Raw genomic sequence first — 24,895 nt, forward strand, 5'->3', positions numbered from 1 at the left:
TAACATATAAATTCGTATATGTTTTATAGGAGTGACAGTTCAGTAGGGTGAAGTACAGGGTCAGTTAGTGGCCTTTAAACTTTGTCTCCTAAAACAGGGTTTCTCAATGTTGGCATAATGACACTTATTTTTTCTTTTGCCTTATTTTATTTAAATTCAGTTAATTAACATGTAGTGTATCATTAGTTTCAGATGTAGAGTTCAGTTATTCATCAGTTGTATAAACCCAGTACTCATTACATCACGTGCCCTCCTTAATGCTCATCACTCAGTTACCCCATCTCCCCACTGGGTGGGGCCTCCCCTCCAGCAACCCTCAGATTGTTTCCTAGAGTTAAGAGTCTCTTGAGTTTGTCTCCCCCTCTGATTTCATCTTATTTTATCTTCCACTCCCCTCCCCTATGATCCTTTGTTTTGTTTCTTAAATTCTACATATGAGTGAAATGATATAATTGTCTTTCTCCGATTGACTTATTTTGCTTAGCAAAATACCCTCCAGTTTCATCCACATTGTTGCAGATGGTAAGATTTCATCCTTTCTGATGGCTGAATAATATTCCATTGTGTATATAATATATTATCACATCTTTATCCATTCATCTGTTGAAGGACATCTGAGCCCTTTTCATAGTTTGACTGTTGTGGACATTGCTGCTATAAACATTGGGGTGCAGGTGCCCCTTGGGATCACAATATTTGTATCCTTTGGGTAAATCCCTAGTAGTGCAATGCTGGGTTGTAGAGCAGCTCTATTTTTAACTTTCTGAGGAACCTCCATACTGTTTTTCAGAGTGGCTCTACCAGCTTGCATTCCCACCAACAGTGTAAGAGGGTTCCCCTTTCTCTACACCCTCGCCAACATTTGTTGTTTCCTGACTTTTTAATTTTAGCCATTCTGACTGGTGTGAGGTGGTATCTCATTGAGGTTTTGACTTGTATTTCACTGATGCTGAGTGATGTCCAGCATTTTTCATGTGTCTATTGGCCATTTGTATGTCTTCTTTGGAGAAATGTCTGTTCATGTCTTCTGCCCATTTCTTGACTGGGTTATTTGTTTTTTGGGTGTTGAGTTTGATAAATTCCTTTATAGATCTTGGATACCAGCCCTTTATCTGAAAAGACGTTTGCAGTTATCTTCTCCCATTCTGTCGGTTGTCTTTTGGTTTAGTCAACTGTTTCTTTGCTGTGCCAAAGCTTTTTATCTTGATGATGTCCCAGTAGTCCATTTTTCCTTTTGTTTCCTTTGCCTTTGGAGACCTGTCTAGCAAGAAGTTGCTGTGGCTGAGGTCACAGAGGTTGCTTCCTGTCTTCTCCTCTAGGATTTTGATGGATTCCTGTCTCACATTGAGGTCTTTCATCCATTTTGAGCTTATTTTTGTGTATGGTGTAAGAAAATGGTTCAGTTTCATTCTTTTGCATGTGGCTGTCCAATTTTCCCAACACCATTTGTTGAAGAGACTTTCTTTTTTCCTTTGGATATTCTTTCCTGCTTTGTCAAAGATTAGTTGACCATAGAGTTGAGGGTCCATTTCTGGGTTCTCTATTCTGTTCCATTGATCTTTGTAACTGTTTTTGTGCCAGTACCATACTGTCTTGATGATTACAGCTTTGTAATAGAGCTTGAAGTCAGGCATTGGGATGCGACCAGCTTTGGGTTTCTTTTTCAGTATTCCTTTGGCTATTCGGGGTCTTTTCTGGTTCTATACAAATTTGAGGATTATTTGTTCCAGCTCTGTGAAAAAAGTTGATGGTATTTTGATAGGGGTTGCATTGAATATGTAGATTGCTCTGGGCAGCATAGACGTTTCAACAATATATGTTCTTCCAATCCATGAGTGTGGAGTATTTTTCCATTTCTTTGTGTCTTCCTCAATTTCTTTCATAAGTGTTCTGTAGTTTTCTGAGTACAGATCCTTTACCTCTTTGGTTAGGTTTATTCCTAGGTCTCATCGCTTTTGTTATGATTGTAAATGGGATTGATTCCTTAATTTCTCTTTCTTCGGTCTCATTGTTAGTGTATAGAAGTGCCACTGATTTCTTTGCATTGATTTTATATCCTGCCATGTTGCTGAATTCCTGTATTGGATCTACAGTTTTTGGGTGGGGTCTTTAGGGTTTTCCACGTAGAGTATCAAGTCATCTGTGAAGAGTGAGTTTGACTTCTTCAGCATAATGACACTTTTGAGGCTGGATAGGACTGTCCTGTATATTACAGTGTGTTTAGCAGTTTCTCTGACCTGTACCAACTAGATGTCAATAGCACTCTCCCCCAGTTGTGACAACCAAGTGTCTCCAGACATTGCTAGTGTTCCCTGGGGCAAATTTGCCTTCATTGAAGACCACTGCCCTATAGTAAGAAGTACATTTGACTTGGTGGCCCAGTGAGCAAATCCATGCGTGCAGACACACACACACACACACACACACACACACACACACACACTCTCTCTCTCTCTCTCTCTCTCTCTCTCTCTCTCAAACAGCCTCCCTGCTTGAAATGTACATTGATATTTCCTATTCTATTTTGTTCATTCCATACCAGTTTATTTACAAAATATTGAAAGGGCATATTACAATATTTTTGTAATCTTGAATACTCTGAATAGCGATTTCCAGCAGTAGAGATGCATGTAATCCCCAGCTATCTGACACCTAACACGTTGGACAGATCGTCAGGGGTGTGGTCTAAACTTATGGTTGCCTCTCTTAGGAGACAGAGGTTATGCTGTCTGTATGAGAGGGTTGTGTGCCATCTTGGGATCTAGCGGTTTATATAAGATTCAATTTGAAAGTTGCCTATAATTTAGAAATCATCTGTAGAGGATTCAGAGAGTGAGAGAATTTTGTTATTCCTTTAGGAATATAGATTGGATCTTGAAGTGGAAGCCTTTTTGAGTCTCCTACAGATTAGAGGGATTTAAATTTTCGTTTCTCTAAAAGAAGCATTTATAATGTTAGGTACTTAAGCATTGGAAGTCCTTCTCTTCTCTTTGCATTTGTATTTCTTATGCAAATACCATGTGTGAAATATCAGTTAAACTGCAGTTATATGCAGGATGAAGGATGCTTTAAAATTTTTACCTCTATTTAAAATCAAGGCTATGAGATCTTGAGGATAAAGTTGCTATGGTGACTATAAATATAGGGTTGGTGTCTCCAACTTAGGAATTGGTTTGTGCTCTAACACTTCATTTTAAAATAAATTATTTGGAATGCTATTTTTTTCATAGAAACAATATTGCAAATAATGGATTTCAGATTCAATCAAGAAACTTACTTAAACCAGAAAGTAAAGGAAATATTATATACTTCTGTCTTTATGAATATAAGGGAGTACTCATCCTCCTTACCCCCTACCCCACCCTCAATGAGTTCTCATACTAGAAAAGGTTTAGCAGATGGTCTCTTTGACTGGCAATTTTTCTTATATGGGACTTGAGATATAGTGTGTATTGAACCACATGGTGCTTTGGAGAATTAATTCATTCCTTCAGTAAATATTTACTCTGTATCTACTGTGTATAAGGTCTAGGCCCTTGGGATGTAGCACTGAATAAAATGGACAACAGGGGCTCCTGGGTGGCTCAGTCTGTTAAGCGTCTGCCTTAGGCTCAGGTTATGATCTTGGGGTGCTGGGATTGAGCCCCATGTTGGGCTTCCTTCTTGGCGGGGAGTCTGCTTCTCCTTCTTCCTCTCTGTCTCAAATAAATAAAATCTAAATAAATAAATAAATAAAATGGACAACAATCCCTGTTCTAGTACATGCTAGTAGGGGTTGGGAGGTTAACCTCTAACTTAATGCACTGGGACTGGGGTACAGGACCAGCATGCAGAAGCCTGCCTGTGTGGCTTGTTGCCTAATGGTAAACCAAACAACAGGAAGGGGTGCTGTGGTTCTTGAAGCTTCTGCTCTGTGGACCCTGGCTCCCAAATTTTGACTTCTGTCTATCTGTTGTACACTGGAACACCCCTTCTAAACATAAGATACTGAAGGTAGTCATGAGTTCATCTTTGTCTTCACAGTTTCAGGAGAGCCTAAAGCATTGATGGATTTGTAAATGTTTGACCACCCACTGGTAATGGAGTGTTCGCCAGTTTCTGTGGTGTAAATACTCTGCGTGGCCTATTTCAAGAAGCCGATGCGACATCACCGAGTGTGGAGTTGGGAAACGTAGTCACATACCATCCTAGAGTTTTTCTACTGCACAGATGCAAGGAACATAAAGAGTTTTAAGACCATACGTATGAGATTACAGTAACGTAATTGAGTTTGAAGTAGTTACTACATTTGATTTTAATCTAATAAATTTGCACAATTTAATTTTTAATAATGACTCCGTTAACAGTGGACTTGTAAAAGTCATGAGAATTTAACAATCAGTTCTTGAGAGCCAGAGTATTCGTCAGCTCCAACATACAGGAGCACCACAATACCTTGTCTGAAATTCCTATGGCCAGGTATTAGAATCTAGATTTTTTTCTGATTTTAGAAAGGTAATATGGAAGGTGTACCATAATACCTCCTCTGATGTCTGAGGCAGAACTCTGTAATCAAATTGTTGATATTTCTGTAGCAAAACATGTGAATATTCACCAATAGGTTGAGTAAATACATATAAATTTGTGTTAGTACAGATAAGGTTTTGCCAGAAAATGTGCTTTCTTACAAACTTATGAAGAAAAGGTTTGTTTCTAGAGCCTTTTTGATTTTGGAATTGTGGATAAGGCATTGTGAGGCTGTATTATTTGTTTGCAAATCGAGATTTGTTATCTGTGTTTGCTTTCTCAGTATGAAAGAGAATAAACTCAGTGGGCTATCCTACTGGGATCACGGCTTCCCTGCACAAGATGCGCAGAGCCCCTGCGTTTGTGTGGCTGGCTCTTCTTTCTAGAAGCCTCTTGCCTTGTGACTCCCTCCACCTTCCAGACTCATCCTGTGTTTCATTCTTTCTGCCCAGCTTCTTGGCCCCACTTCTCTCAGTGTTTCACCCCAGTAGATCCTGATTCTTCCTTTTGCTACACAACCTTCTCTTGCTGCTCTTTTTACCCAGAGTTTGCTGTATCCTGCCATGCACTGATGATACAGAGGCCACAAATTTTCAAGTCCAGGCCCATGAGCTCATACTTCAGGAAGTGGAATGGAACTTACAGCTGCCTCTGAATAGCGATTTCCAGCAGTAGAGATGCATTTCTACAGAAAGCTTGGGATATTGATGTTTGTGTCTTTGCAAAGCTTCCTTTCTTTCCAGTACTTCAGGTGGATTGTAATCAGTTACTGCCCATTTCCTTGCACATCTCTCGTGTCTTGTTTATCAGTGAGCGTATATCTTGAGGGGCTTCAGCTAGTGCTAGCATCCAGAAATAAAGCTACATTAGGGAACAGGAGGCAATGAGCCCGTCTTCCTGGAGTGCCCATACATGCTGGGCACACAGATTTCCTGACTCTCTTAGAGTTTTTAAGGTTCCACTGGGACTGTTTGACACCAGGAACTCTGAAATCACTAATTTCAGGGATTTTCCATTAATACTACCTTTTTATGATGGGAAACTACTGAGTGAATTTAAGTCGTATTTTGACAACATTATATAGAAGTTTAATTCAGCCTCTCTGCATGAATAGTATTAAAGATTTCACAATCTTGTTGTGCAATATTTTGTTTTATTCATCTGTTATACTTCGAGACATGTCACAGTTTGTGAAGTGACTTTTTTCCCTCATAAATTACCACTTGCCTAAGTGTAGTTCATTGTCTGACAGTACCAAATCAGGTCAGTTTTTAGGTGGCAGCAATTTATAAATAATGTTCTTTTTCCAAAGAAAAAGCAACAGCCTGTTAATGATTTGTTTACATGAAGTTTGTTTTTATTTCTGGCAATTTTGATGTTAATTGTCTATCAGATTTCTGTTTTAAAATAAATGCTAATTTGACCAGTTTTTGAGTTTCTATTGTTCTCTCTTGTAGGCTAGTATATAAAGATGTAAGAACTGTTTTTAAATGTCCCAGCAATAGCCTTTTCTGCATTTGCTATTATGCCTCTAGTATGGTCTGTGGGGTCTCTTTTGTGTGAGAGTGATTTTTATTGTCTGAGCAGTTCCCAGCTTCTGGGTCATTAAGACAGTGTCAACATTTTTTATGGTTTCAGAGATAAAACTGTTGATGAGGAGTGTGGACCCCACAGCAGTCACAGTCTGGGTTGGTCTGCCATCGAGGATGTGAATACCCAGTGTCTCCTTGGCTTGCCTTTCCTGTGATAACTCTTCTGGTACTATTCTAACTTTTTGCATTGTGGTCTCTCTTACCTTTTCTTTAACTCCTTTGGTCATTCATGTTGTTATGTTTTAAATTTCCTGTGTCCTGTCCAAGGTATTGACTACGTTGACTTCCTCAGAGGAGAGCAGGGGTGATGTTCCGAGTCCACTGTGCCCTCCCAGAGAGAACAGAATTCAGGATTTCACAGTGGTGTTGGGTTTTCTGGTGTGGACACCGTCTTCTAAAAGGTTGTGGGAGGTTTTTAGGACATTGTCCAAGGAAATGTGATGATCAGTGGGAAATAATGGTTCTGTCTTATATTTCCTTACCATGTCTCTATGTAGTTTTTCTAATAATATCTTTAGGGGGCGCCTGGGTGGCTCAGTCAGTTAAGAAGTCTGCCTTCAGCTCACATCATGATCCTGGGGTCCTGGGATGGAGTCCCATGTAAGGTTCTCTGCTCAGCGGGGAGTCTGCTTCTCCCTTGCCCTGCCCCCCACTCGTGCTCTCACTTTCTCTCTCAGATAAATAAACAAAATCTTAAAAAAAAAGTCTTTAGAAAATTGAATGCTTGACCATCTAATGAGCTAAGTCCTTATTCGTCATGGCTCCTTGATAGGCTTATGGTGTTTGAGACACACTGGCATTGGGAAGACATATGGTACCACTCCATTACTCCTTCCATAGATTGTGGGGGTGATTGTTAATGCAGCCTTACTTTTTTCCAGATTTTCGTATATTTAGTAAATTTATGAGTTATTGTAGACTTGAAGACATGATAACACTCAGGGATTTAAATACCTTTTAATATCTATTTATATACTTGAGGGCAGTGAAAACTCTCTGAATAGTTTAAATATTTTTATGCTATACTGAGGATCTCGTCATTGGCTCTGATTTATGGAAATGTAGGTTTTAACTAGGGATTGAACTGAATGCTGTGATAGACACCAAAGTGAATTAGTTTTGAAGAACCTCAGATGGGTTATTTTTGGAACGTTTCATTGTCCTTTTGTCTTCAGAATGCCCTACCCTTTCATTGTCACATTGTTTTCAAACATTTAGCAACAACACTAACTTGATTCATGTACCAAAAACTGATTAGGGTAGTTGCCCAGCAGGTTTAGTTTCTGTGAATGAAAAACGTTTTTGTACCAATACCAAGAAAATACTGAGCATTTTGAATTAATTGTGGTCAGATTTGGCTTTTTAAAACCTAAATATAGGGGCGCCTGGGTGGCTCAGTTGGTTAAGCAACTGCCTTCGGCTCAGGTCATGATCCTGGAGTCCTGGGATCGAGTCCTGCATCGGGCTCCCTGCTCAGCGGGGAGTCTGCTTCTCCCTCTGACCCTCCCCCCTCTCATGTGCTCTCTCTCTCCCTCTCTCTCATTCTGGCCCTCTCAAATAAATAAATAAAATCTTTAAAAAAAAAACCTAAATATATTTTCAGGATACTGCAAACTGAATATTAGCTTTCAAAATTTCTTTTTCTTTCCATTTTTAAGTAGGCTCCACACCCAGTGTGAAGCCCAGTATAGGGCTTGAACTCATGACCCTGAGATCAAGACCAGAGCTGAGCTCAAGAGTCAGATGCTTAAAATTGTTTTATGTTAACACAGCTCCTCTTTAATATCTGTTGCTGTCCTTAGTCATGTAAGATAGTGGAAAAAAAACCCTTTCATTGCATGGACTGTCTCATAACTCTTTTTGTAGCCCTGTTACAGGAAATAGCCAGTCCTCTCTCTCCTGCAGGCTCTGGATTTGGCATGTACTGAAGCAGCATTCTCTGATAAACCGCTTGGCCCCTTTCCCAGCCCCTAGCATTTTTGTTTCCGTGCTAGAAGCTGTTCTTTTTCTTTTCTTGTTTTCATTCTCCCCATCTTTACCTGTTTCTACTCATGCCATTAGACTTCCTTAAGACTTACAGAGAAGAAATGTTAGGAATGTGTTCAAAGCAGCTAGTAATGTATCATTTTTCTAAATTGTTAAATAATATTTTTGCTGAACTTAATATTAAGCCCTGAGTATCTTGCCTAGTAATACACTTAGTCTTCAAAATAAACAGAATATGGGGATCCTCATGAAGACAGCCCCATCCACTACTACTACTCCCGCTACCCTGCTGCCCCGGTTCCTGCGCCCACTGGTTGTGGGCTTGTGGTTTTGCTTAGCGTTTACACATACGGGCTCAGGTTTGCTCATGACAACCGCATGAGTTTTATAACAACTTCACAAGGTTGGCATTACTGTTCTCTCCATTTTTTTTTTTTTTTACTTTAACATGGAGGCTTAGAGAGGTAACTCGCCCAGGGCCACCCAGCTAGTTAGTGGTAGAGTTTGTATTTGAACCAATGGCTCCCAGACTTCAAAGGCTGCCCTCTTAGCTTTCTTCTGCCACTCTTCATCCTTGAGGGCTGCTCTTCATTCTGGTTCACCCACATTGACTCCTTTCTGGATTCTCACAGCTTTCATACCACTTTGGTATTTCGATACCTCCAAACACTGGCGGTTGTTGCTGTCTAGGGATATCATCCTCTAAAAACTCCCCTTGTGGGCTTGGTTGAAATTGAAATGCAGTTTCTCATGGAATTTGGGGTGTTTACCATCTCATGGCAGCCTGCTGAGTGCCTTCTGAAGCTGAGCATTTGTACTGAGAGGTAACATCGCAAATGGCTATTTTGTTATTCTGTTGGATGTAAATGTTTAGGGAAGGCTGAGTTTAATTGAGAAGTGACACACTTTGGGAAGATTGTGTCTCTTGGCACTTCTCTTTTAGGTCTCCCATTACAGGAAGACTTGTGGCTCTCCTTTTCCTTGATGTGGTCATCCTTTAATGACCCCTCTGCTTGTTGGCCATGATGGAGGTTGTATGCTGGACAGTGTCATGCAGTGATTCTGGGCAAAGTCATTGGCTTCATGTACACGTGGGCAATTCCACCACTTAGACGTGGTGGTGGACCACCGCCAGTTACCTTAGCCCTCTGTGTCCAGTTTCCCTGGGTATTAAATGGATATGATGGTAGTACTCTTTGTATTTTGAGGGTTAAATAAGATAATGTGTAAAAGGTCTAAACACAGGGGTGGTAAGAAATGTTAGCTACTCCCATTAGTATTACGCAGCTATTACTGCTTCTGCTATATTCATGATCACATTTTTAAATAGGATTTTTGTGTTAATCGATGTAGAGGGATTCCTTGTTTCTAGGTTTTAACATTGAATGTATAGTAAAATGGGTAGACAACAGAAAAACTAACAGGAATACTTGAAGGTAAAAATAAAGAGAACTTGAGGCTATTTAGAAGAGATTTCTAGTCAGCTAATAGATATCTTTGTGGTATCAGAGTGATGTAAAAGAATTTAAGAAATGTGTATTGATATTTAATTGAATATCAGAAAATGTGTTTTTAATTCTCTTCATTCTCTTAGAGCAGGGTTTTGTGAACCTGCTGAAACTGTATCCAGAATTCAGTGCCTCTATGCATTTTTTTTTCTGTGAAGGTTCATGCTTTTGTTAAAGTAACAAAGTGGTCTAAAACCACTTTTGTATGTCCCACAATTCTTGGCACATACTTGGCATAGGGTATGAAAGAATTAAATAGGTGATGAACCATAGCCTTCTAAGCAGGTGCAAAATTGTCTAATCAAAAATGAAAGTTGTGACACCAATGGGGGGAAAGTGGAAACTAGAGGCTAGAGGCATCAAGGACTGCAAGAATGTGAGCTGGCTCTTATTTTGCATTAATCTGCTGTTTCCTAGGCTCAGCCTCTTTCAAGAATACTTTTGGCTTGAGAGAATAATAAGATCTGGGTCAGTGTTGAGAAGTGGGGGACTGTGACATGGGCAATTGGTATCATTCCTTGAACTAAGGTACAAGCCACAACCTCCTTCTCTCTTTTGTAGGCTGTGAAAGGAGCTTGATTTTCTGGGTATAAGCACAGGGGTGAGGTTAGGGAATGATGCCCAGAGGACTTGTAGTATATTAGTTACTTGTATTAACTTGCCTACACTTTTCAAAGGGATTGCAAAATAAATATAATAAGTGATAGTAATTCACCATGTATTTGTCGGGGCACCTTATAGGCAGGAGCAAAAAATTAGTGAAATAAGACCCTTTCACAAGAGAATCAAGAATTGTTTACAGAGTCCTCATCTGTTAAGACAAGCCTACTGTTGTGAAGATGAATTTATCTGGTTAGTGCTACTTGAACAAATATTTGCATGTCTATTCAGATCATCAGTGAAGTAAAAATTAAGTTTATTCATATTTTAAAATATTTAAATATTAAAATATCCTTATTATTGAAATTATTTTAGTACTGGTGTAAAATAACTAGGCCCTACTTCTTGAAAATATGTATTGATGTAACCTTCCTGAGAACGTCTTAATATGCCTCCTTTATAGTATTTAAATACTACTGGTCCCTACTGATACTTTTACTTTCCTAGTTTCTGTGAAACCATGTTGCCTTGAGTTTGCTTAACATTCTTTTGTCAGTTCTTCTCAAATATCTTCAGAAGTGGAATTGGAGGGAAGGAAGAGAAACCTTCAGTCTCAGCTTTATTCAGGTTTTGTACATGCTCCATATTCAGACTGGGGTCCTTAACTAAACTCATGGCTTCAACTACCACCCACATGCTGACATTGCTCCATTATATTTCTTTAGCCATAAACTTGCCTTTGCATGATAGACTCCCATTTCCAGTTCTCTCCTGGGAATTGGGTACTGAATATATGAGAGCTTCACCTCAGAGTGAATGTATCATTTTTTGGTCCCAAACTTCTTTTCCTTTTGCTTGCTCTCTGCCCAACCACCCAAACCACAAACCTAGACATTTTGGATTGATCCCCTCCTTCATAGTACCAGCCCTACCATGTACCAAATCCTTTTAAATAAGTCTCAGTTCTGCATTTTAATAATTATACATTTTACATCTCTCTTCACTCCGCTGCCTTTCTGTTCCTCTAGGCTCTCATGACTTCTTCATTGTTGGATTAAGGAGCTGTGTTTACCCTTCTGGTCCTTTCTTCATAGTCCTTGAAACCTGAAGAATAAATGCGAATTAAACTGGTTTGCATTCAAGGATGCCCCACAGTTTTTAGGATTAAAGTTCATAGGATTTAACTTAATCCCAATGTCCCTCATCTTCCTCTGTTGATAACCTCAGTCTCTTGAAACTCTCAAATAATGATAATAGTTGACATTTATTGAGTACTTGCCCTTTGCAGAACTGTTGTGTGCAGTTTGTCAGGATTAAATCAGATACGCAACAAACCTATCAGTACTGAGACCTAGAATGTTGGAGCTGCCCTGGGTTGTACAACTGGTGAATCACCTCTCAGAGCCTGACTCCTTTTGGGGAACCAGTTCAACATGGGCAGCCTCATGGTAATGGAGTGAGTGGAGTGCCCTGCAAACACCAGCACGAACGGGTCTCCACTTCCACCGTCCCAGGTCACAGATGGGGTCGTTTCTTGCGTGTGAGAAGTAAATGAAAGGAAAGCGGAGGCTTTGGTTTTCCTCGGAATATATTTTCATCAAAATTAAGGTTTCCAAACTCTTTGGACTTGGCTACCTACATCCATTAGATGGTACTAGATTTCAAAAGATTTGCATTAAGTTTCAGTATGAAAGTGATTTGTGGATTGGGGAAAATGCTTAACTTGCTATTTCTTTTACCTGTCACATATGAGGGAGAAAGGATTGACACACAATTAGTATTTTTTCTGTGTTCACTCTAAAAAAAAAATTGCTAAAACAGGTTATACTAATGAAGAGTTGTTATAAAGAATTTCATTGTTTAGTTACTTTCTGAATAAACCTGCCAGTTGATTAAAATGAGCCTAATTTAATCAGCATTGTGTTGCATACTGAAGATAATTTAGGCTAATGTCAAGGACACCTTTATCTTTCCTTTGTGGAAGGTATTGAAATAATGAATATAGCAAAAAGGAGTCAGAAAATGTTTGAAGTTTTTCATCTCTGCCTCTGGGTGGATATTTAAAAATCACACTTACCCTTTTTGCATGCAAATGAAACTGAAAGGCATTTTGTAATGTAACATTATCGTTATATTTTACAAATTTATTGAACTTTGATCTTTTGCTAATATTGGCTTGTGGTTGTCAGAATGAATAGTGACGTTTTATTATGCATCAGCGTAAACTGAACTTTCATTCAGAACTTTGAGCGAACAGAACTAGTAGGTTTTTATGCACCTTCCTTGGAAAATAAATCACTGTTAAACAGCAACGCCTGTTTCTTCCAGCTTGCTTTTCTGAGGGCACTTTTTTCTCCTATATCCCCTCCCACTCCCCAAAGTCTTAATAGAGTCATCTGAATTCCTTTCTTCTTTTGCAGCAGTTAAACTCTCTTTTTCTGATGATGCTCTTAGATGGAAGCTAGGGTATCAGTGGGGGTTGGTTCAGATCGTGAAGTCAGCAGTTAAGGGATTACTAACTCCCTAGTGAGTTCCCTATACAAATGCCACGTTGCCTTGGAAACAAAGCTAGTTATTTGAGTTGGAAATATTATCTTGCCTTTAAATGCCAGAGAGGATGATTTGCTTACCTCTGTTGCGTCCTCTTTCGGTCTAACATTGTGTTGAGATGTTTTCTGCTTATCGACTTCTGGGACTGATTGATTGACTGGAGCCACAGCCAAGTTTTCTTTTCTCGTGCTTTTAATTTTAAACATGATTTGTAACATTTAGAACTACGGAAGTGATCCTTCTAATTTCTATTTTAGGATCGGAAGTTTTCCACTACTGATTGCCAAAAAAATAAAGTATTATATATAGTTCACCAGATTTGACTGGCAAGAAATTTTAGTGATGAGTCATTTGTCATATGTTCAACAATGGAATCAGTCAGTGATGGGCTGATTAGACAAAGTATGTGATTGTCTAAGTTCTGTGAGATGGTGCTACTTGATGAAAGACTGGGGCTGATTGCGCCTGTGTGCCTAAAAGCGCCTGTACCAACTCCAGCACAGGGCTGTATGTACAAGGTGGCAGGAGAATATAGTAGCAGCTGGAGGCTTATGTTGGACTACTCCTTTTCTCTGGTGCAAACATTTGTAATTTGCTAGCTGTATGTAGAAGGAGGAGCTGGGGGTAGTGTGTGCATCTTGAGACAAGGTTTTCAGGTCAGTGGAACAGGACCTGGCTTGATTTACCTGGCTCGCTGAGGAAGTAACCTATAAGGCACCTTCCTAACCAAAGGGCTCAGCCCTGCTTTGGTGGACTCACCAAATCGAGGCAGAAATCCAGATGTGCAAGAGTGCAGGGCAGGAGCCTCTTAACCTTCTAAGACTCTGTGGTCTTGCGCAGTGTAATTATGGTGCTGTGTTTCTGGACTGAGGAATCACATCGGCATCTTCTCAACTCCTGGGCCTCTGGATCAGGAGTTGGGGAGATTGGAGCATGGTGACAGACTTGGGAGTGAAGGGGGCAATGGCTCGTCTTTGTGGGACAAAGATCATTGTGCTCAGTAAAGCTCAGGAAACATCATGATTGGTGCTGTGGGTTTTGGTTACAGTTTAGAGCCAGGCATTGAAAGGCTATGTGTGTATGGTTTTGGCTTGTCTCATTATGCCCTGTTTCCTCCATGATGTTGGACTTTGATTAATGAAACTTTTTTTTTTTTAAATTTAGATCCCCAATTCCTGGATTATGGCATTCATAGAAGAAGTTACTCTTGAGGGAGCCTGTCATTTCCCATTCATTAATGCATCTGTTCCTGAGTATTATTCCTGAAAAGCTATTTGTGAATCAATATGTAACACGTATTAATAGTTGAGCATTAAATTGTCTACAGATTGAAACACCTTGCTGTTGAAATCTATTTCCACATCTTACCTGCTTTTTAGGTAGGTATATGTTGGAAAGGTGGCAGAGTGGCAAGGTGGGGAGGGCGCTGTAGGTGAGGAACAGCTGCCTGTAAAATCTCAAGCTGTGGGGCTGGCAGTTGGTGTGGATTTGAGGTCCATTCTCATGGAACAGAGTAGGGCAGGGGCTCCTGTCATAGCCAGTATGAAAGGTGGCTTGCTTTCAGTGTGCTCATGTCATTTTAGAGTTCCTTGCTAAGCTTTGGGTCTTTTTTTTTTTCCCCCATCAGACAAAATATACTTAATTCTTGAAATGCTGATGAAGCACAGAATTAATCTAGTGAATGTAACATTTAAAGTTTTTCAATGGCAAGCTTGAGATGCTCCTTCTGTAGTGAGTTAGTTTTCATTGGTATAGGTTGTATTACTACTATTACAAAACATCATTGGCTCAAACATATTCTTTTACTGTTGTTCTGCTTACTCATCCAGTAAAACAGTAGCTCTGTTTAAAGGAGTTTTTAATGAACCATGATAGCAGGTAGGACTCAAAGAATGACTAAGGATTTTTAGTATTGTCTCTATGTCATTAACATAAGTTCAGTCATCAGAAAGCTTACAAATTGATTTAATAGTTTTTCTCCCCATGTCTATATAATAATTAGTTATTACATCATTACATTTGATTCTGAGGTTCATATTGCTTCTTTCCTGGTTTTACCTTCTGTCATCTCTTTGAGAGAAAGCTGCATGTGTTGATGATAAAAATCGTAAGAAATGCTGCCTCCTCCAGTTTGGAGTCAACCTATCTCTCTGTGATGAGCCAATTTCAGAGTTATTTTGCTTTATCTTACTGTGCAGTCTTACTTTTTATTAACACTTAAACAGTAGTGTAATGTAGTTGTAACTTCATGGACGGGTACAAATGAAACAGTGGTACTTGGTGCTGGGGATGGGAGGGAGAGGGGTTTACATTATATCTGACAAGGGGGTCAGCTAGCTTATGGCTACGGCATTTGCATATTTTCATTGTGGTTTGCGGTTGACATACTCAAGGCTATTAGTTGAACATTACTCTTAAATTGGGAATCTAATTAGTCTGAAGGCTCAGTGGGTGATCGAGTGTATCATCCTGAAGGACAACAGAATTAAATCCCAACTCTGAAATATAAGCTGGGGAATGTCATAGCTAAATATGTTTCACTGTGATTTCCAGATGATGCATAATATCTTTTTAGGTATCTACGACTTTTTTAAAGGTTGCTACTAGCTCTTGTGGGACAGGTAGATGTGTGTGATGGTATTGGTCTCCTTGGTTGTGCAGGTAGCAATGGGAATGTCTTGCCCTCTTCTACATGATGTACTGTTTGAAATGGCACTATTAAATATTTACCTCATTAGATTCCTTGCTTATGTGTAGATTACACACTATGCTAATCTATATAATCATGCTACTATCTGGTAATTCTCCTTTTATAGATGTGCTATAGGTTATTAAGTGTGCTGTATGGGAGACAGCTATAAATGAAAGGTTTTGTTTTGTTTTTGTTTTTCAAGAGATGGATGAAGGGGAATTCAGGAGCCCAACTACTTGATGTACTTTGACATGTTTTAAAAAGTACATCCCTGAGTGAAAGGGAAAAAGTGGAGCTATTGGTATGTGTGATCCTAATTGTAGAAATTCACAGGTTGACCTGTGGGAAAGAAAAGGCAGTTTTGGAATATGAGAGTTTAGAATTGTATGTTTTGGAACAGTATCACTTCGGTCATAAAATACATGTGTCTTCAACCACTTGATTTTTCTTATTTTTGGAAACTGCACTGTGCTGTAGCTCTCACATTTGTACTCCATTTTCTTTCTGTTGCATTTATTCTTTTAGGCAGATTTGCCCATGAAATCTCCCTGCCGTTGCCCAGAGGTATGTGTTACATGATGCTGTCATTATTTTGGGGCATCATCATCGTCATACTGCCGTGGCAGGAAGAATATTGAAAAATGTGGCAAACACAGAGAGTTCCCCACTGGAAGCACAATCAAGTGCATTTTCTCTTTTGCGTTTCTTGCTGATTTTGTTTTGATACTATAAACCAAATGATTCAGGGGAGTCTGGCTTCCTCATTGAGGCCACTCATGTTCCGTAGGTGAAAAGAGAGTCTTCAAGCTCATTGTGGTTTTTAGTATTTTTCCACATGCTTTGGACCTTCTCCAGGGCTAATAGTGGTGATGCCTTTCTCTTTTAAAGAAGTACAAGTCTTTATTTCAAAGTCACACAGTTTGGTATATTAAGGTTGAGTATGCAAAGGACATTCCTGAGACCCATCATAATCAGTTTCTTCTGGGTATGTTCAGCCTGCATATGAACGAAATCAACAGAGACAGAGGGACGATTCAAGGGCTGTGGCAGTGACATGGCTTCTGAGGCTGTGTGGGGCCTGAACCTAGCGGGATCTGAGGTCTCACTTAGTCAACTACTTAAGTCACCTGCCGTTTTCCTGGATGAAGAGACAGAATCTACAAGATCTTTTGATTCTTTTAAAAAGCTCTTCTGATTAAGACCAAGTGATGATATCACCAGCCTGGAATTATTTAAAATTATCTTGGTTCCCCTCAGATATATTCAGAAAATTTTAGGTAGTGGTATCAAAGTTAATTTGGTCAGGTGGATTATTACCTTTGGTTAATCAGGAATGAACAGAATCCTCTTCAGAGCCTTGTGGGTGATGATAGTCTGCAGCTTCCCAGTGCCTGTGCTGTCAATGTGTCAGATGTTCCAGGGGCGGAAGGTTTGGGAGAAAAAGGATCTTTTAAGTTGGATAGATTTGATTTCCAGTTCTCAGATTCATTCTGTACTGACTTATAGTTAAATTCTGGTCTTACATTAATCTCTGAGTCTCAGTTTTCTGTGAAATGAAATATAAAAACTCCATTTTTGTGTGAGGAGTTGAGGGGAGGATGTAGAGCACCTGGAAAAGAAGTTCTTTTTGTGCTTATTGTGATGTTGAATTTTTCTAGCAAGACTTCTCTCTCTCTCTCTTTTTAAAGGTTTATTTATTGGGGCGCCTGGGTGGCTCGGTCGGTTAAGCATCTGTCTGACTTTGGCTCAGGTCATGATCTTGGCGTTCCTGGGGTAGAGCCCGTGTTGGGCTCCCAGCTCAGTGGGGGGTCTGCTTGCTTGTTTCTCTCCTTCTGCCCCTCCCCCTGCTCACATGCTCGCTCTCTCTCTCTCTCTCTCAAATAAATATTTATTTACTTATAATTATACTTAATACTAAATAAGTATTATAAAAATATTAGAGAGAGAGAGAGAGAGCGGGAGCACGTAAGCCAGGGAGAGGGGGCAGACTAAGAGAGAATCCTGAAGCAGACTTCTTGCTGAGCACATTGCCCGAGCTGGGCTCTGCCCTAGGACCCCTGAGATCATGACCTGAGCCGAAATCAAGAGCCGGCCGCTTAACTGAACTGTCAGACGCCCCTGTCAAGGCTCCTCCTTTCCTTTTCTTGCCACCCCCCCCACCATTGTTGGTGTGTGCGAGAGCTTTGCCTCAGTCTTCATTTGCTCTTGAAACTGATCCTCAGATTTACAAAAGTATGTATTTATCAACCAGCACAATATAACTTAAAAATAGCTAATGGTAAATGTGTGCTTATTGTGTTCTGAAAGTGGATATACCCTATCTCTTTATTTGTCACAACAGCTGTAGGAGGATAGGCAAGGGCGTTCTATTAGTTTTCTATTGTTGCCATAACAAATTACTGCAAACTCATGGCTTAAAACATCACAAATTGATGAACTCACAGTCCCGTAGTATAGAAGTGTGAGATGGGCCTCACTGGACCAAAATCAAGGTGTGAGCAGAGCTCTGATCCTTTCTGGAGGTCCTAGGAGAGAATCCATTTCTTTGCCTTCCAGAGGCCCCTTACATTCCTTAGCTCATGGCTTCCTTTCATTTTCAAAGCCAGCAATGTAGCATCTCTCTAATCATTGTCACATTTCTCCCTGACCACAGCTGGGAAAAGTTCTCTGCTTTTCCAGATTTCAGTGATCAGATGTCCGCCTCCCCAGGATAATCCAGGATAACCTCTCTAGTTTAAGGTCTTTGATCTGAATTATAGTTTTAAAGTCCCTTTTGCCATGAAAGGTTAACATCCCCGCGTTCTGGGGTTTGGGGCATAGACAACAAGGGGCATTATCCTGCCTACCACCACCACCTTCCTCTTTTTTGCGATGAGGACTATAAGACTGAGAGATGGTAGAGAGGCCAGTAGATTTACCAACACCCATCTACGAAGTAAGATCAGAGCTATTTTTGATTGGAGGTCTGTTTGATTCTGAATCTTATGCTCTTAGACATCTTGCTACACACAGCTCTGGGCTTTCAGCACATAATTTTGCCCATTAAAGGGGCTACCCTCTATCCCAGTGGTTTATAAGTGTTTGCATGTGCTCTTTTAAAAATAGCTTGAAAAAAAAAATAAAAGCAGTTTGGAGGGTTCTGATGTTTCAGAGAGTTAAAATCATTTTTCCTGAGGTAGGTGAGGAATGTATGGCCAAGTTTGGAGTTTATTTGAATGTGGGTTTGTCTTAAATTGTGGGTGTTACCCTAAATTCAACATGTCTGTTCTCACGGAGATTTGATGGATGAATGGATTGGAAGAGAGATTAAGTCATAACTATTGAAAGTAAAAATGAACTTTCAAAAAATGATCTACTTCATGGACAGCAGTGAAGATTCCATCTGTTAAGATATGGATATGAGTCATGTTTCACCAATTTAAAAGCAGACATTTCCTTTATTTTTTGAAGGGCATGATAGAGATTTTTAATGTGATGTTTTGTGAAGGTCTCGTTTTCTTTTGCTGTGCTACTGTATGCATTCTTGTAGAGTAGATTTTCTAAAATTATATACCCTTCCCAATTTAACACAAAATTACTTCATATCTGCACCTGGCACTTAAATTTTGGTTTAAAAGAAAGCTGTGGAAATTGTATGTTATTGGCATATTGCAAATCACCAACTGTGATTCTGCCACTGAAATTCAAACAGCATTTGTTCATGACACAGTCCAGATTTCATAATACTTGTGTTTTCTAAAAATGCTGGAGATAATTATTGAAACTAATATATATGTATAAGTTCTTCCATGTGTGGCATTTAAAGACACATTCTTTGTAATTTGTAATCTCCATTCTCAGTTTGCAGAAAGGACTTGATTCTTGAGAAAACATACCAATGTAAAAAGTTAATAACAAAACTTGCATTTCATTTGCTTCCAATTAAACACCAAATGTCAGAACTTAATATCTTCAAAATCCATATTAAGCCACACACCTTGTGAGAAGTCTGATGATATTAAAATCAAGTATGGAAGTTCAAAATCTCAGTGAAGAGCTTGAAATAGATATTGGTAGTTTATCAGGGTTACCAGGGTGCCTTGTCTCATTGTTTTATTTCCCAAATTGAAAATTGTAAATTGGGTGTTACTGGATGGATGAGCATTCTAGTGCAGGATTATCGAACTATGGCCTATGGGCAAAATTTGGTCCATCACCTGCTTTGTAAATAAAGTTTTATTTAAACCTAGTCACGCTCATTTATTTATGTATTGCCAGTGGCTGTTTTTGTGCTACAGTGGCAAAGTAGAGTAGTTGTGACAGAGGCTGCATGGATTGCAAAGCTCCAAAAATATTTACTCTTTGGACCTTTCAGAAGTTTACTGACTGCTCATCTAGCAGAATGTCTGTTACTAACCCTGGGAGTTGTTCCCAGTCAATGTCAGGTAAACAGGCTGATTTTATTTCTGTTTATGGAAACTTTGGTGCATACATACAGACACCTTTCTGTTATTTATAACTGCTAAGAATTTCTTTTCCCACTTGTGTTGCTTATTGTAAGGTTGAGTGGCCCAACTGCTCATCCTACTTTAATTTCTTCTTACCACTTAGCCTCCCTCCATGTTGTTTAATCAGCCAATTATAGATGATGCCACAACAGGGTTCTGAGCTTCCTGTTGTCTCCATGTCTCTATGACCTTATGATGGTTTTCTTTTTTTGTCTTATGAATTGATGGAAAATACATAAATGTTCTTGGAAATATCATTTGTTCAAAATGACAAAACCATCTATGAAATGAGGATTGTAATTATAAATGCTTCTCATGTTCTGTAAATTTATCATACCATCCTTTAATTGATAGGACTTTTAGCATTGGAGAAGCTTGAATTGGAGGTACGTAGGAGTGGGTTTTTTGGGGTTAGTTATGGTTCTGCTTTCCCTGGAATGCTACGTGTAGTTTACTAGGCATAGGGTTGTAATGTGAATGACCAAAGTGGTGCTGGCCCTTAGAACTTTATTACTCTGAGATTTTAAAGTGCTGTCACTGTTTGGTTATCAGAAGAAATAGATTGAATTTTAATTTTCATGTTATTTTGTAATGCTGTATTATGAAAGTTTAATTTTGAAATACTTTTATACTTGAGAAAAGTTGCAAAAATAGTTGCATACACCCTTCATCCACCTCGAATATAAAATCTGACATAGCTATAGTACAATTATCAAAGTTAGGAAACTACTAACATTGAGTAAATACTGTTAACCAATCTACAGCCCTCATTTGAGTGTTGCCTCTTTTCTCCTGGTGTCCTTCTTCTAGTGCACGATCCAGGCAAGGACCTCATGCTGCCTGTAATTCTTGTTTCTCCTCGGTCTCTTCCAATTTACACGACTTCATCAGCCTTTCTTTTGCTTTCATCACTTTAATATTTTTAAAGAGTGTGAGTTATTTTATAGATTGTCCCTCAACTTGGATTTATCTGATGTTTTCTCATGATTAGATCAAAGATATGCATTTTTAGCAGGAATACCACCAAAGTAATTTTATTTCCTTCTCCATGCATTTTATCAGAGGGTGATATGACTCATTACTGGTGATGTTAACCTTGATAAAGTGGTGTCTGCCAAGTTTCTCCCCTGCAAAAATACCATTTTTCTCTTTTTAATGAAAAAGTATTTTGTGGGGAGATACTTTGAGATAGGCAAATACCCTGTTTCTCGTGATATGCTCACCTAGTGATTTTAGCTTCCATTGGTGATCTCACCTGCAGCAATTCTTGCTGTGGAGATTGCTTGGTGATGACTTCTATTTCCATCATTCCTTCTCTTTTTATTAAATCGAATGCTACAGTATGGAAGAGTGGTCTATTTCCACCATTAATTATTTCTTCAATTATTTATTTGTATCATTATGGCCTTACAGGTATTTAGTTTGTTTTTGAGTTAAAATCCAGTTGTATCATTATTGACTTGTTGATGAGTTGTCCCAGCTTTGGCCATTGGGAGCTCCTTTGGGTCGACACCTGATTCCCTTTGATGTGCCTCTTTCACTTTCGAGTGCTCTTTACTTTTTAACCTCAGAGGTGTTCCAGGCCCATCATGTATTTTCTCTGCCCCAATCCTGGATTAACTATTTTTTTAAGGAGCCCTTGTTTATTTATTGGAAAATGGTAACAGAATCCAAGATCCGGGTGCTTGTGTTCCTTCATACTGTGTGTGGTTGCTTCTAGGACCTCTCAGTGGGGGGGAGCTAAGAACCACACATGCATTAACATGCATTCATACCTCTCTGTCCCCCTACCTACCCACTTATAAAAAAACAAGTGTTCATCTTGATGCCTCTAATTTTAATCTAATATCACGGAGTTTATTTCTTTATTTGTAACTTCTGTTTCTGACAGGGAGAATTTTGATACTCATTATCCAAAATAGTTTTCTTTTTATTCATTCCTGGTGTGTGTGTGTGTGTGTGTGTGTGTGTGTGTGTGTGTAGTAGTGTGAGGATTTCTAAACCATATGCTTGTGAGAAACAAGTTAATGACAGTTTTTTTTTTTTGTCTCTAGCCTTAACAGTAAACAGTGAAAATAGTTTTCCAAAATTACTTAAGTCTTTTCCTTCCCACTAACCTTGTTGCTCCCATTTTCTTTTTCTTTCATCCCTGTTCTTACCAATTCCTGGGAGACAACCATATCTTTTATCCTTCTTGTATTTCTTATGCACAAATGGGCTGACACATGTGTAGTTTTTACTACTCCTTCCTCCTATGTGAAAGGTACCTTATATCTTTTGCTATATATATGTAGTACTGCAGAGCATATATATGTATTATATATAGAAATGTATTTGCTTTTCCACTTAATATATCATTTACAAAAAGATTTAAATCTACCCCATCTCCCTTAGCATTCTGTAATATAAAACCATTTTATTATTTTTCACCAATAGAATTTCAGATATGAAATGCACAACTTAGAAATACAAAAGTAAAGCATCAAAACTCAGGGGAAGACGATGTCTTTGAAGTTTTGCTTCCTAAAACATAATATTCCTGGGTGCTTAAATGTCAGTATTTTTCCTCTGTAGATTTATGTCAAATGTGGTGTAACTTTAGTAGCAATTTTGTTTTACTTTATTTTAAATTTAATTTTATTTAGATTCTGCTAATTAATGTATAATGTATTAGTTACAGAGGTAGAGTTCAGTGATTCACCAGTTGTTTGGTGGCAGTTTTAAATGCCTTTGCTTATAAATGCAAACGTATCTTTCATTTCTAGCTGGTAGCAGTGTTTGACGAGCAAGACCCACACCATGGAGGTGACGGCACCAGTGCCAGTTCCACAGGTACCCAGAGTCCAGAGATATTTGGCAGTGAGCTTGGCACCAACAGTGTTTCAGCCTTTCAGCCTTATCAAGCAACAAGTGAAATTGAGGTCACACCTTCAGTCCTTCGTGCAAGTAAGTGAAAGCTCTTTCTTCTCTACATGTTTCATCTTAATTTACGGGATGCCAACTCTTGTTATCCAGCCATGCTCCTGTGAATGGAATTCGTTATCTGTTTTTATCAAAAATTGATTAAGTTTAGAACCTGGGCAAATGTCTTTTGCTGGAGAGGTAGACAAGATGCTTCACATTTCAGTACATTGGGCTTACTTTACTTCAGACTGGTAGACTTTTAATTGCTCACTAAAGGTAAATAAGGATAATAGTTAAAGTTATATTCCTGGATTTTTCTTTTTCTTTTTTTTTTTTTAAAGATTTTATTTATTTATTTGACAGAGAGAGACAGCGAGAGCAGGAACACAAGCAGGGGGAGTGGGAGAGGGAGAAGCAGGCTTCCCGCGGAGCAGGGAGCCCGATGCGGGACTTGATCCCAGGACCCTGGGATCATGACCTGAGTCGAAGGCAGGCGCTCAACGACTGAGCCACCCAGGCGCCCATATTCCTGGATTTTTCTTTCCATGTTTTTCATCTGAATGCTAGATCAAATAGGAAATAGAGGCCTTCACACTGAACCCAAACATAGCATCTTTGGTGGATAATCAACTTGGATACAGCCATTACTTGAACTTTATCTGAAGAGATGTCAGGGCCAGAATTATTGTCAGAGATCTGGAAGAGCTGCTATTAGAATACTGTCTCAAGGAAAGAAGATACAGGGCTTAGTGAGTTTATATGAGGAGCCCAGGGACATAGAGGACTCAAGTTCTAGGACACTTGCCTGAAGAAATCTGTCAGCTCTTCCTGGCAGGTTTACACAAAAGTGAAGAACTTTTGCTAAAAATAAATTTAGTGTTTGTAATGGTCTAATCTTATAATTGAGTAGTTTTTAAGAATAAGAAGGTCCATTTCAAGAAATGGGTAAGTCAAAAATCATTTATCTTTTAGTCACATCTAGTTAGAAACATTGCAGTTTTTCAGGTGTTGTGTGATTTTACCAGTAGTCTTTTTTTTTTTTTTTTTTAGATTTATTTATGTGAAGAGAGAAAGAGAGACAAATAGGGGGAGAAGCAGACAGAGGGAGAGGGAAAAGCAGGCTCCCTGCTGAGCAAGGATCGATGCGGGGCTCGTGGGATCATGACCTGAGCCGAAGGCAGGTGCTTAGCTGACTGAGCCACGCAGGCGCCCCTAATCTTACCAGTAGTCTCGTGTGATTTTACTGATAGTCATCAGTAGATCTTCATATATAATAGGTAATAATATATAATAATATACAAAATTCTATATAGAATATAGTTAGATAATATTTAGAATATAGTTTATTTTTTATAAAATTTAGGTTTGTACACATGTACAAACATATTTTAAACTAATTTTGTGGAACATTTGTTTACTGCATGGATATGCTCTTTTAAAAATCTTATCTTGGATTTGCTTTGGGCAGTGTTTTTCCAAATGTGAGGTGTGTACCATGTATGGTATGCAAGGTAATATATAAGTGGTACACCAGTTACTTTACTTTCTTTGATTGCATACCGGCTCATTAAGCCCATGCTCTAATGATTATCTTCTTGGAATAAACTCATTTATAAAAAGTGGATTGCCTAAATGTGATTTTTTTTTTTAAATTTTCTGATGTAGTGTTCAATAATTTATCAGTTTTGAATAACGACCAGTGCTCATTACATTATGTGCTCTTCTTAATGCCCATCACCAATGACCCCATCCTCCACCCACCTCCTCTCCAGCAACCCTCAATTTGTTTCCCATAATTAAGAGTCTCCCATGCTTTGTCTCCCTCTGTGATGACTTCCCATTCTTTTTTCCCCTCCCTTCCCCTACGGTCCTCTGCCCTGTTTCATATGTTCCTTATACGAGTGAAATCATATAATAATTGTTTCTCTGATTGACTTATTTCTAAATGTGACTTATAATAAATTTTAATTAAATAATAGTACAGGTATTCATGTGCCTGGTATTTGGAAAATAGTGTCTTTATGTGAATAATTACACCCTAATTTATATAATTAAATACAGAGCTTTTTT

General features: G+C 38.9%; 1 protein-coding gene across 10 annotated transcripts in view; it reads left to right on the plus strand.

Annotated features, from left to right (window-relative positions):
* PARD3 (par-3 family cell polarity regulator) overlaps positions 1–24,895 on the plus strand; it is a 644,288-nt gene that overhangs the window by 239,632 nt on the left and 379,761 nt on the right. For all 10 annotated transcript variants that reach the window (XM_073885517.1, XM_073885521.1, XM_073885518.1 and 7 more), the window contains exon 3: positions 22,687–22,867. In XM_073885517.1, the coding sequence (XP_073741618.1) occupies positions 22,687–22,867 (181 nt within the window). The remainder of the gene's footprint in view (positions 1–22,686; positions 22,868–24,895) is intronic.

The sequence above is a fragment of the Callorhinus ursinus genome, unplaced genomic scaffold (genome assembly GCF_003265705.2).
Source record: "Callorhinus ursinus isolate GAN/ISIS: 27379988/994484 unplaced genomic scaffold, GSC_fseal_2.0 scaffold62, whole genome shotgun sequence".
NCBI lineage: Eukaryota > Metazoa > Chordata > Mammalia > Carnivora > Otariidae > Callorhinus > Callorhinus ursinus.